Here is a 14,737-nt window from a genome sequence, read left to right as displayed (position 1 = left end):
GAACACTGATACAACAAGAAGAGATAGCATTCCTTACTTACAGTAACACTGACATTTTTCAGCTATTATTTATCAGACTTTATTCAGGACATTTTGCTTACATCATTTTTAATATTTCTAACATCCTCTCTTTAAGGTAATTATATTATTATCATAAAGAATCAGCAGACATGTGAAAGAGAGACAAAGAGGTACGGAGAGAGGAGACACAAGAGTTGACAAGTAGAAAGTACGGGCCAGTGTCAACCTCGATTTGCCTTATTTATAGCAGGTGTTCCCATGGCCCTGCACATCATGAAATACCTTCAAATCATCTATACCTTTCAGGACAATGGTAGAACTAAAGAACTAAAGCTCTCTGACTGTGTTAGCATCACATAAAATTGGGAGACTATAGGCTAATTTCCCTTCTCACTTTCTTATGCTGCTTGTCGCTTAGGTGAGGATTTTACTGCACATGGAGTATTGGTATTTCTGGCTCAAAATACCTGAACTTCTTATTTTAAATCATAATCTCTTACTGTACAATAGTTCTGACTTAGGAGAGATTACTGAAGAGTTACTGTGAGATATTCTATAGCTATTTCTTAAGGAGCTTAAATCAGAACTCAACATCCTCTTCTGAATGAAGATTCCTCTTTGATTTCATTTGAAAAATATATTTCCCTAACAAAAAGAGGCCTTGAGCAAACATTCCAATGAGTTACCACTTTTCCTGTGGTAGGATGCTACCTTTCCTGCGCCTGGGCTGGTTGTTCTGTTGGAACTCTATATGTATTTTTGGTCCCTACACAGTCTCACAATTGTCATTTTGTGTTCAGACTATGACTGCATCTTTAAAAACAAAATATAATGTAATCCCTTCCTTGACTAAAGAAGTTTTTTTTTTTTTACATTCCTGGAATATTTTAAAAGCTAGTTCAGGTTTTCTTATTTTATTCCTAATGTAAAAGGTTTTTTTGTTTGAACACTCAGAAATGATAAAATACCTGTTAATGTCAAAACACAAAAACATGGGGGGAAAATAATCAATTTAACCAGCGCCTGCAGTTAGGAAGTTTATGGTTTAATTCTTTCCTTCTAATGAGCATTTAAATCAAGATTGTTATTACGTTATTTTTAACTGTGCTTTTAATTTGCAGAGATTAACTGGCAAATTTGCCCAAGTACAGTATATTGCCTGTTTGTAGATCTGAGAGTGAGGTTATTACTAATTACAAAGAAATAAAGAGTTTTCTGGCCAATTAGTAGGAATAGGCCTGTAACAGCTCAAAATTCATAATAAGATTTAGTTCCAGAAATCTGGAGCATAATAAGATTTTTATTAATATCCTTCATATATAACTATATGTAACCAGCTAAACCTATTTGTGGATGCTTGGCGTGATCCTATAGAAGTGCCAAATTCTCTCCATTCAAAAGCTCTTTTAGACTAAATCTATGTAATACTTTAAATAACTGGTGCTAAAATTTTAAAAACAAAATTTGACTGCCTGTGCAATGTATGAAATGCAGAGCTAAAATATTATCTTGATACACTAAAAAAGAAACATCCATCTTTCCTCAACTAGCCAGGAAGGAACTGGAATTTAGGAAGGATAAATCTCAGATTTCTTTCCTTGTATATAAATTATAGGGACAGAATTGAAGCTAAAGAGTTTGCTTAAGTAACTTTAGTTTGACTTAATTCTTACAATAATACTACCATAGCTTACAATAATACTAACATAACATAACATAACTAACAGACTTACAGTGAACCTAGAACTGTTCTGAGTCACTTGCATTGGCCTGAAATTCTGTACAAGTCTATGAGTTACAAGTCTTATGCTCATCCTCTGCTGCAGATGAGGCCACTGGACCAGAGTAACCCGCCCAAGTTCATGAAGCTTGACAAACAGAAGAGGCATTTATATGTACTCAGTCTAATGGTACTCCAAACATTTTATTTCAGCATCTTACCTGAGAAATCTTAAAAAAATGTATTTATGTATTCTAGGTGGATGTCTTTACTAAGATATGCAGAAAAGCCTTAAAATTTCAGAAACAAATTGAAACTCTGTCTCTCCTGCTTCACTCCTCTCTCCCTCTCTCTATCTCCTACCCATGTTGACATAGTTTTCCTTCAAAGCAATCAGATCCCCCAAATTATAGATTAGATCCTGAAGGCAAATAAAGTATGTAAAAGTCAATGAAAACAAAGAATTATAAAATATGTTGTATAAAACAGACTTTGAACAACAACAACAAAAAATTATGCATCAAAATCTTTAACCAGAATTTCTCTGTTTGTATCAGGGAAAGACCAACATAAAGGTCATCATTTAATGGTAGAGTGATGTATTTATATTGTTGAATATAAGCACAGACTGAGCCTCTAACATTATGATTATTTTCTGGACCTGATGATTATTTTCTGGGTACTATGAACTGATGCTTTTTTTAAAGTAAAGAAATAACATCTCTACCTGGGGAAGTATCACAGAACTAACTCTAACATGTGTTGTGCTGTGCTTGGTCACTTAGTCACGTCCTACTCTTTGAGACCCCATGGACTGTAGCCCACCAGGCTCCTCTGTCAATAGAATTCTGCAGGCAAGAATACTGGAGTGGGTAGCCATGCCTTCCTCCAAGGGATCCTCCTCACCTAGGGATTGAATATGTGCCTACTACACCTCCTGCATTTCAGGTGGATTCTAACCACTGAGCCACCAGGGAAGTCCAACTCTATGTTGACTAATCATTGCACCCAATTTTAACTGTAATTAGATGCATGCCATGGACGGAGGAGCCTGGTAGGCTGCAGTCCATGGGGTCGCTAAGAGTTGGACATGACTAAGCGACTTCACTTTCACTTTTCCCTTTCATGCATTGGCGCAGGAAATGGCAACCCACTCCAGTATTCTTGCCTGGAGAATCCCAGGGACAGCCCAGGGACGGGGGAGCCTGGTGGGCTGCCGTCTATGGGGTCACACAGAGCCGGACACAACTGAAGCGACTTAGCAGCAGCAGCAGCAGCAGATGCATGCCATCAGTAAACTTCCTCATAATACTTAAATTAAATGATTTAATTCATTTAATACTATTTTATTAAATCATTATATTTTGAGTAGAGTTGCCAGATTCAGAAAAAATAAAATGCAGAATGGATGCTTAAATCAGTGAACGTATGTCCTAAATATTGCAAGAAACTGCAATATTATAATATTTGGGATATACTTAGACTGAAACAATTTATTGTTCATATGAAATTCAAATTTAACTGACCATCCTGTATTTTATCTGGAAACTTAAGAGTTATCAAAATCTGGGCATCCATGTATTTTTCAGTCACACTAAGCAGAATAATTCTCAATCCACTGACAGAAACATGTGTCAAAATAATGGTGAGGTTAATTTGGGACATTTGAGACAAGTATCTGTGATTTCTTCAAAATTTTCAAGTCATTTTAAAACCCTAGACAGTTTTTATTTCTCTAATTTGTTTTTCCATATCAGGATATAATAAAAGACATTAGTTTGATTTTGAGTATATATATATATTTTAAAACTGGTGATTTATTTCCATGTTTTTCTTATGAGATGGCTTTAAAATATTTCTAACAGTTACTGAAACCAGTAACTCCTTATTTTTAGATATAACTACTGATTTGTTTATCTTGTTATCTATCACTTACAATACTCAAATTACTATAAACACTGATATAGGAAGAATTTATATATATATATTTTTTTCCCCTCTAAGGCAGACCACAATTCAGAGTTAACTAATGCCATTCCTCTTTACCCACCCTTAGCAGAATCACAAGGCAGCCGGCAGCTATAGAAATACAATTCCTCTCAGTACAGGAATGAAAGCTGATATTACCCTTCATTTACACTAGGAGGCGTATTGTTCCTACAGATTTTTCTGCTACAGCACAGAACATACTATTTCAGTGACTCCTACAAGCTCAAATGCAAAAGAATATTACTAACAACTTTTAAATATTTATAATAAATGAGTATTCAAAGCTAATTCTTTTTGGGATTAAAGTCACACTTGAAATTGATGAGATCTAAAACTTGCCAGCAGAGAAATCTTGTGTTCCCGCTGGTTTTACAGCCATCTTCTGACTACTTCAAGTAATAATACATAAAATCATCTCATTGCAATCCTCTTAAAAATGAAATAGTAATAAAACAAGTGAATAATTAATATTATAATAAATACTTTAAAGTCACAAAGTGAACATAATTTATTTAAAGTGAAATAATGAATATACTGGAGCATAAACATATACTTTATTGTATAAGTTTATCATTCTTTAGCAAACAGTGATTTTTGGAACTGCCCATCAAATATGATAAGTATGAAAAAAGTAACACGAAAGGAATTTAAGATATAAAGTATTCAGAATTTGAAACACTTTTTTAGAATATTTATCCTCTAGGGTATAACAATAATTTTGCATTTTAAAACTCAACATGGTAATTTTGAAAACTTAATTGACAACTTTTGCTAAATATTTAAGATACATGTTTTGATTTATCTACATGTTAACATTTGCACTCTCTATTGCTAATAATAATAATAATACAATATTAAAGATACCTGTAAATCAAATCTGTATCATACGCCAACAGTCCTGTGGACCCAGGATCAATGAGTTAGGTACTCTGAATCCACAGTCTGTGCTCTTAATAACAACTCCACATTGCCTCCCCAAAGAAGCCAACACTAACTGTGTATAGGACTCAAACCTCCCGAAAGCTTTCAAATATCTTTTTGACTTTACCCTATTTTCTCTCTCTTTTTTTAAATACTCTTTGCTCTCATTCCACTCTACTCTCATCTTTGCCTGCCCTAAGTGTTAAGATGTGTCATAATTTCCTTCTTGGATTCCTTGTCCATCCTCATAATTCCCATAGTTACTCCCCAAATTTCATTCACCTTCTACATTGTCATTTTCCAATTTCCAACTCATAGTCATTCTCCTAGTTCCTAAAAAACGTCGTATGCCTTGCAAATGTTTATTTATTTGTTTTTTTTAAGAATTGTTTCCTGGGACTTTCTTGGTTGTCTAGTGGTTAGGGGTCCACCTGCTGGTGCAGGGGACATGGATTAGATCCCTGGTCCTGGAAGATCCCATGTGCCACGTGGAAACTAAGCTCCTGCACTACAACTACAGAGGCTGACAAGTCTAAAACCCAAGCTCCACCTAAGAGAAGCCACTACAGTAAGCCCCTACACCACAGCTAAATAGTATCACCTGCTTGCCACAACTAGAGAAAGTCTCTGTGCAGCAACAAAGACCCAGGGAAGCCAAAATTAAATTTAAAAATGGTTTCCTGAATTTTTATCTCATATTCTCTAATTTATTTGTGTAGTTTTCTAATAAGTCTAGCAAACTAAAATCTTGGAATACCAAATCTTTCTATTCTCTTATTGGCTATATTCAATTAGAACGTATCATATCCTCCCCATCATTCAAAATCTGATCCCAACCTAGATCTCAATTTAGGCTCATTTCTTATCACAGACTGGAACAGTTGAATATCAACCATTTGTTGAGTATCTATGTTTCAAACACTACGCTAAGTGATTATTGATATCAAATAACTGTAGCTTTTATATCAATAATCTCAAAGACACTAATAACCCCATTTTGAAAGTTAGGAACCTGAGACTGTGTGGTGGAGCTAAGCATAACTAGTTTGTGCTACAAAAATACTGAACTATTCACTGTCTACCCAACTGCCCTTGACAATTCATAGCACTAAAAAACCTGCCCTGCTCAGCGGGTGCTCACATACACACACATATACACAGGGGCACACACATATATTTTATTTACTCAATTTCTGTTCATCCAGTGTCACTTGTTTAAAGTATCACTTTGTATAACTTTTTATTGATTTCTTATTCAAGACATTCTATTCTAAACCCCACTTTAGGGACTTCCCTGGTGGTCCAGGGGTTAAGAGTCCACTTTTCAATTCAGGGGACACAGGTTCAATCCCTGGTAGGGGAACTAAGACTCCACAACTAAACCCATGAGTCACAATTAGAGAGAAGCCCATAGGAATGATCCAGCAAGATGCAACAAAGATCCCATGTGTCACAACTAAGACTCAACACAGCCAAATAAATAAATGCTTTAAAAAAAAAATCTGTTTTTACACTTATAATTGGCATTTCTTCTAGTTCACTAATGTTATTGGTATCCAGTATCTTCTTTCTTACAAAAATCAATATCTTTTATCTTCTTTTTGTGGTCTATGAAATGTTTATAGCCTGCCTCTGAGAGAAAATAAATTGCAAAACAATTTCAGGAACTTCACAAATTTCTACAAAAGTCCTCATGACCTCTCTGACCAAGGAACTTAGATTAGAACTTTTGTTCTCACAGTCTAGTATCTCAATTTGTTTAAGTTTAGAAAAACTTGGTTAATGCCTGTCCCCAGAATCCAGTACCTGGCACATAGTAGCCTCTGTATGAGTGTCTACAGAACAAATAAATGAATGAATCATGGAAAACCTGTGTGAACAAAGGATCTTAAATGACAGCTCTTAATTTGTAAATTATAACAGAATTACTAAGTCTTATATAAATTGTGGTAGAAATACCCTAGAGTGACTGCTCAGGATCCCAACTCCTCGTGTTCATGACTATGTGTATACCCTTCCTTGAGTGTGAGCAGGACCTGAGACTTGCCTATGACCAATAGTGTAAGGCAACAGTGATGGAATGTCACTCCCGTAAATACGTTAAGCTATATAAGAATGTGTGTTGCTACAAACTCACTCCAGAGACTGTCTCTCTAATTGCCCTTGAAGAAGTAAGAATTCATGTTGAGAGGCACGTGTGGCTAACATTTGAGGGTTGCCGCTAAAGCTGAGAGCAGTCGCCAGCAGACAGCCAGCAAGATGCTGGGGTTCTCAGTCCTAAACCTGCAAGGAAATAAATTCTGCTAACAATCTGAAAAGGCTTCCCAGGTGGCTCAGGGGTAAAGAATCCACCTGCTAATGCAGGAGATGTGGGCTTGATACCTGGGTTGGGAAGACCCCTTGGAGTAGGAAATAGCAGCCCACTCAAGTATTCTTGCCAGAGAATTCCTATGGAAAGAGGAACCTGGCAGGCTATAGTCCATTGAGTAGCAAAAAGAGCTAGAGAGGATTTAGCAACTAACCAACAAAAACAACCATCTGAAAAATCTAGGAAGTAAATTCTTCTACAGTTTTGCCTGCAGATGAGCATACAACCTGATTGACACATTGATTACAGGCATTTGAGATCCTGAGCAGAGGACTTATCCAAGTCATGTTCAGACTCCTGACTTAAAAGAAACTGTGAAATTATGAATGTGTGTTGTTTTAAGGCACAAAGTTGGAGGCAATTAGCAATAGAATATATACGGTAGATTTTATATATATATATATATATATATCCGGAGAAGGCAATGGCACCCCACTCTGGAAAATCCCGTGGACGGAGGGCCTGGTGGGCTCCAGTCCATGGGGTCGCTAAGAGTTGGACACGACTGAGCGACTTCACTTTCACTTTTCCCTTTCATGCATTGGAGAAGGAAATGGCAACCCACTCCAGTGTTCTTGCATGGAGAATCCCAGGGACGGGGGAGCCTGGTGGGCCACCGTCTATGGGGTCGCACAGAGTCAGACACGACTGAAGCGACTTATCAGCAGCAGCAGCAGTGACAAATAAATTTCTAAATTTGTTTAGACAAATAAATTTAATAAAGCTATAAAGAAGCATAAATAAGCCTTTATAGCATAAAGAAAATCAAATTTTGTTCTTTTGTTGCCTTTTTTCCTCTTAAATTTAAAGTACAGTATGATTGATTATCTTTTCTCTATACCATTTTCTGAGGAACGCTAGATTCATTAACTCAGGGACCAGTATTACTGGATCATCATGAATTGATTACAAAAATACCATAGGGAAGTGAACACAACAAGTGACAAAACAAAACCTCTGAACAATTTTCTTTGGATCAATAAAATTAGTTCAACCAGTATATGTTTAAAAATAATAAATACAGTTCACAAAATTATTTTTATAAAGTACTGTTCCCAGAAGATCAAATTCATGTTTAATTCCCAAAGGATCTTATGGTTAATGATTTTTTTCTTGCCTATTAGGATTAGCACAATTTCTTAAGACTGAAATTTGATGGTGTCATTGTTTTTTCTGGACTTTTCTGGAGTATTTTAAAATTTTATTAAGCTTATTTTTTCCTCCCCAAAATGATGGCCTGTATCTCATGACCAGTCATTTTAAATTCTCATTTTTTTCTTAGCATGTATCTCCCATAACTTTAAGCATGACAGGAAAAAAAAATTTTAATAATGTTTTTACCTGATGAAAAACAGATACTCTAAGAATGAGTATCTCAGTTCTGTATTGCATGCTTTCCATGAAAATTACAAATAAAAATATTGCTGCTACTGCTGCTAAGTTGCTTCAGTCGTGTCCGACTCTGTGTGACCCCATAGACGGCAGCCTGCCAGGCTCAGCCATCCCTGGATTCTCCAGGCAAGAACGCCAGAGTGGGTTGCCATTTCCTTCTCCAATGCATGCAAGTGAAAGGTGAAAGTGAAGTCGCTCAGTCGTGTCTGACTCTTAGCGACCCCATGGACTGCAACCTACCAGGCTCCTCCGTCCATGGGATTTTCCAAGCAAGAGTACTGGAGTGGGGTGCCATTGCCTTCTCTGAAAAATATAATTATGACTATATTATTAAAATTGTGGAAAATATAGACCATTAAAAAGAAGTCAATACTCCAAACTGAAGACAACACACACAGTTAACATGATGTAGCACTTGCTAGTTTTTTCTGTTTATTTGTTTTTATCTTGATAGAACACTTAATTTGTCTGACTGTATTTTCATGTGTTTGTGAACAATTGATTATTTTTATACATTGCTGTCCTATTATATATCAGGAACTATTATGCAAGGAGAATAGGAAGGTGAGCAAAAAGTCTTTAATGATTAATGGGAAAAACAGTTGCTAATAACTAATCACTCAGATTCTCTTTAAGGAAAAAGTTTAAGGACAATGATAAAGAAAAAATGTTTCAATGAAAAGAGCACTAAATAACAGTCTGTATATATGAGTTCTAGTCTTGACTCACAAGCTATGTAACTTAAGCCAATCACTTCCCTTTTTATTCCTCTGTATAGAATAATTTATACTGTATGATCTGTTGGGTCCTATTAAGATTTAAATTTTCATTAGAAATGCCAAATAATCCTTGACACAGTAGTTCTTTCACAAGTTGTACATCTTAGAATTCATATTATTCAATTTCTCAAATTTCTTAAAAAATGAGATCCATGCTCCCAAATTTAAAACTCAGTGTCAGTAATGACTCTGTTCTTTTACACACTGTCTTAACATGTGCATATTGCAGGTGGTTTCTCTGATTAATAAAAGCATAACCTGTGAAGTCAGGTAAACTTGCAAAGTTTGTTGTTCAGTCACTCAGTCCGACTCTTTGCCACCCCATGGAATGCAGTATGCCAGACTTCCCTGTTCTTCACCATCTCCTGGAGCTTGCTCAAACTCATGTTCATTGAGTTGGTGATGCCATCAAACCATCTTGTCCTCTGTTGTCCCCTTCTCCTCCTGTCTTATGTGTTTCCTAGCATCAGGGTCTTTTCCAATGAGCCAGCTCTTCACACTAGGTGGCCAAAGTATTGGAACTTCAGCTTCAGCATCAGTCCTTTCAATGAATATTCAGGATTGATCTCTTTTAGGATTGACTGGTTTGATGTTCTTGCTGTCCAAAGGACTCTAAAGAGTCTTCTCCAACAGGACAGTTCAAAGCATCAATTCTTCAGCACTCAGCCTTCTTTTTGGTCCAACTCTCACACGCATACATGATAACTGGAAAAACCACAGCTTTGACTATACCAATCTTTGTCGGCAAAACAATGTCTCCACTTTTTAATATGTTCTGTAGGTTTGTTATAGCTTTTCTTGCAAGGAACAAGCGTCTTTTAATTTCATGGCTGCAGTCACCATCTGCAGTTTTTTTTTGAGTCCAAGAAAATAAAGTCTGTCACTGTTTCCATTGTTTCCCAATCTAATTGCAAAGTAGTCTTAGAAAAATTTTCTGAAATTCAGTTGTGGTTCAGATGGTAAAGAATCTGCCTGCAATGAAGGAGACCTGGATTCCATCCCTGGGTTGGGAAAATCGTTTGGATAAAGGAATGGCTACCCACCCTAGTATTCTTGCCCGGGAAATTCATGGACAGAGGAACCTGGCACAAAGTGTCAGACACGGCTGAATAACTAACACTTTCATAATACTATCTAACTTGCAATATTGGTGTAGAATCATAAACAATACATTAAAACAGTTACTATTATTCCTGATTCATAAGTAGATCTCAATAAATTTACCCATAAATATCACCAACAACCAAAAGTATTCTTAGTGAGAAATTCACCAATTTATTAATACACAATCCAGGTAGAAGTGGAAGCACATGACAGGGCTTTAAAAACATAAATACAATTTGAAATTTTGTATGTGATTAAATAGAAGAAAATCCTTTAAATTAGCATTTAAAAGAAACACCAGATACAAAATATAACTCTATTCATGTTTCTCAATGGAATTTAATTCTGAATTAGTGATAACAAGCTGCTTCTGATCTGATCACATAGTTGTTTTGGTTTCTTTTTAACTTACTAAAATTCTTTCATAACTCTAGTTATATGTGCTAAAAATTAAAATCTTTGATTGAAAATCACTATTTTCATAAATTAATGGTTTTATTGAATTTTACATGAAGTGCATGATCACATTAATAAGTTAACTTTTTAAGGAAATACAATTTATTCTGCTATTTGCAAGTAAGATGAACCTTTTTATGCAGAAAAGCTGACAAAACTTAGTGCAAGAAATGCTGCATGTGTGTGTGTCCCTTGTGGGCCAGTCGGCTAAGCATGCTCTAGGATTCAGAAGTGTCTAGAACATAAAGACATCATCTATTTGGTTGCTAGAGGTTTATATAAAAGCCTAAATGTGTACTAAATGGGCTTTCCAGGTGGCTCATTGGTAAAGAATCTACTTTCTAAATAGGAGACAGGGGTTTGATCCCTGGGTTGGGAAGATTGCTTGGAGAAGGAAATGGCAACCCATTTCAGTATTCTTGCCTCGGAAATCCCATGGACAGAGGAGCATGGAGGGCTACAGTCCATGGGGTCACCAAAGAGTCAGACACAATAGCAACTAAACCACAACAAAGATATATTAAACCTTAGGTTTCCAAAAACTCCTGCACATGATACCATTTCTATTAATTTCTTTAAAAAAATGTATAATGAGAAATTTACCATGAAATTATACTAAATTTTAATTACTTTTATTGAGAATCATTATATTTGAAAAACTAGGAATCTATATCAATACAATATTCAATAACTATAGATAATACAAATTTATATGGATATTGCATGATCACTATAAAATTATTACTCTTGTGAAAGTGAAAGCCACTCAGTCATGTCTGACTCTTTGTGACCCCATGGACTAAGCAGTCCATGGAATTCTCCAGGCCAGAATACTGGAATGGGTAGCCTTTCGCTTCTCCAGGGGATCTTCCCAACCCAGGGATCAAACCGGGGTCTCCTGCATTGCAGGCAGATTCTTTACCAACTGAGTTTTGAGGGAAGCCCTTCTTGAAGAGAAGATTCTTCAAGAGGCAGACAGAAAATGCCACTGAAGAAAAAGGAAACAATTCATATCTACATAGCAAGATTAATACTGGTGAAGATTACTGCTTCAATTATCCTGTATCTCATGCCACAAATTTTTCAAAGTTAATTACAAAACCATGACTTCAGATTTTATATAATATATCATAATGCTATCTCAATATGAATCACTGTTTAGTTATGAATCTCTTAATGTTTCTAGGCTGGTCTAATGAATTCTTCTCCAGACATTTACAAATGAGATTAAAATTAAAGTCCCTTCAAGTGTCAGAGTGCTTCTCTGATAATTCAGCTAGTAAAGAATCCACCTGCCAGGCAGGAGATCCTGAAAGAAATGTTGGCCACCAGGGGCCCTCTGAGCGCCTCCTCTTCCCCTATCTGACACCTTCTTTCTCAGTGGCAAATATAGATGTGTTCTCCATCAAGGAGCACTGGTCTGGTTTAACACATTTCACTGACCATGATTCTCCTGAGTGAAGTAACTGTGTTGAATTGAATGTTGGAGTATGCAAGGGTGTGTCCTCCCTACGGTCTTTTTTTTTCCATGTGACCAGATTGGTTAAAAATTCTGAAGAATTCTTGAGCAAACTTGAAAAGATTTCCCCCTACCACCTCAAGCTTTAGAATCTCTCATATCTTCTCCCATTTGGTAGCTCAGCCAGTGCTATTTCTCAGGTTTAAGAAAATAAATATATTGGATAAAGTCCTGGTCTAGGGCAGCTTAGTTTCACTATATTGCTGTGTACATTTTTTAAAACTTTACTTCTGTAAAAATAACTGGTGAACTATATAGACAAGTCCTATTTGTGTCAGTATGCTTAAAATGGATTTTTCCTGTCTCAGTTTTGGAAGAGGCCCGAAGACCAGAGGAGTCAACCACTGCCACATGCAGAAGAGGTGGTCAACAACCAGTTTCAGGACCTTTGGTTTAATATCAATAAAAGATGCTTTAAAATTGGAGAAGGGGAAGTTGCAGAGTAGGAAATCATTTGAGAAAGAACTGTCCTACATACTCAACCTCTTTACACAAGTCCAGGAAAAGCTGAGTCAATGGAACCACTTAGGTTAATGGTCCTTAGACTAATCAGAACCAAGAGATCTAAGGAGAATATTTAATCAGGTCCCCCAAATGCTGTGAGAGGATTGGTTGCCTCTCTGAGTATCCCTGACCTTCTGGATATGTGAAGTCAAAAATGCGCTTATGTTTTCCTTATGAGATCAAGACACAGGGCATGAAAGACTGAGGACCAGAGCTGGTTTGGAATTTAGATTTTCCTAAAAGATTGGCTGAGAAAAACTTGAGCAGAAAGAAGATGCAATTGTAACTGCATATGCCAATGAGAAGAGAACTACCTATCAGAAAAACCTGGAGAGACTGGGGCACACTTTAGAAGGGGGCATATGTACAAAAGACACCCATCACTAGAATCAGTTTAAATTTCTAGTAGGCAGAGAACACTAATGCTGGGTTAACACAATAGGATTAGTTAAGAAAGCCCTTTAATGCTTTTTACCTCCTCTTGGTATTTCTACTTCAACCACAGAATTGCCAGAGTCACTATAATATCTAAAGAAATCAGAAGAGTAGCTAGAGCATTATAGAAAAGTTACCCTAACCCCATTTGCACTATAGACAATTTATAAGCAGGTCAAGATGGAGTTAGAAAAAACTTTCAATTCAAATCAAACAGAAATCATGGTTGTTACTTTAAGCTAGACATAACAATTATTAAATTGGACTTCTAATTTTTTCAATTAAAGTGAACTAGGTAGTGATTTTTAAAGAGAAACAAAAAACTAGCATGACCAAAAAAGGTATAGCATTGGCCCCCAGTGATTTTCAAAGGCTGAAGAAGTACCCTCACAGGGCTTACCTGGAGTGAGCAATGATGTCTAACATGGGATGTATGTAAGTCTGTGCAGAATAAAATATTTTGCCAATCCCATCCCACTCATTTCACTTGGTGTACTGACTAAAGAATCATACAAAATTAAAATAGGTAAAAAGTAAAACCCTTACATCACTATCACTCTTCTTCATACTTGTTTCAATCACCATATAAAGTCCTTACTGGAAAACAGAATTCCACAGGACATTTTTTTTCTTTTCCGTCATTGACCACGTCCACTTAACTATGTTGTATCAATTCGAAACTCTAAAAAAGTCTTCCTATTTTAATATCTTTGACATGTAGATGTCATGCAAAAAAAAATGGCTTCTTGCAGTTATATCTGCAGCATTTCTTTCTTTTATTTTTCATGGTTCATAAACTAAAGATGCACCATACAATTTAACAGCTGATATGTCAAGCACGTTAGATCTATTTCAAGAAATATTAAAACAACAAAGGCAGCAAAAAACAATTGAATGACCATTTACTTGCTCCCCAGGATTACTGTTAAAATTCAAGGGCACAACAGAAAACCAGAAAATCTTCAAGCAAAGTTTTTAAGGGGACTCACCAGAGTTGGGATCAGAGTTGCCGTCTGCTTCGGTCCTCTTGTCCGGAGAGGCCTGGTCATAGAATTCGTCCTGTGGCTGAACCAGAGGAAGAGGGTGTGAGATCAGGGTTCCACTACCCACCGGCTCGTGGGCTCCTAGACCACTGTCACTGCAGCTTTCCTGGGAGCCGTCGGGGAGGTGAAAGGTAACCCGGCGCTGCGACTACAAAGAAGACCACAGGACATGCCATTAACATCCTTCCTGAAGCAACTTTAATACACAGTACAATGCCCAGGCAAAGTAAAAAATACTTGGAACACATCTGGGAACAAACATTTATTATTTGTCATTTACTATGACATGTCCAACTTGCAAAATACAAGAAAGAATTTCAATTTCGTATAATTTAAGAGAAGAAAAAAGATAATGGTAAACCACTGAAATTTGTAGAAATATGAATATAATGCTAGTGGTCAAAGCTATACAAAAGTTAAATAAGTAGAAATACACAAATGGTTGTTCCATAGATCTGAATAAATACACAGATAATGCAAGACAGC

The 14,737-nt window shown here is 36.3% G+C and overlaps 1 protein-coding gene across 2 annotated transcripts in view; it reads right to left on the bottom strand.

Annotated features, from left to right (window-relative positions):
- The window catches only part of PCDH9 (protocadherin 9), a 1,139,636-nt gene that overhangs the window by 385,587 nt on the left and 739,312 nt on the right, over window positions 1-14,737 (bottom strand). The window contains exon 4 of one of the 2 annotated variants that reach the window (XM_010855193.1): window positions 14,198-14,399. In XM_010855193.1, coding sequence (XP_010853495.1) covers window positions 14,198-14,399 — 202 coding nt within the window. The remainder of the gene's footprint in view (window positions 1-14,197; window positions 14,400-14,737) is intronic. The other variant, XM_010855195.1, reaches the window with a different exon arrangement.

The sequence above is a fragment of the Bison bison genome, unplaced genomic scaffold (genome assembly GCF_000754665.1).
Source record: "Bison bison bison isolate TAMUID 2011002044 unplaced genomic scaffold, Bison_UMD1.0 scf7180017864358, whole genome shotgun sequence".
Lineage (NCBI taxonomy): Eukaryota > Metazoa > Chordata > Mammalia > Artiodactyla > Bovidae > Bison > Bison bison.
The sequence above is the reverse complement of the archived record's forward strand: the minus strand, read 5'-3'. Positions and strand labels throughout refer to the sequence as shown.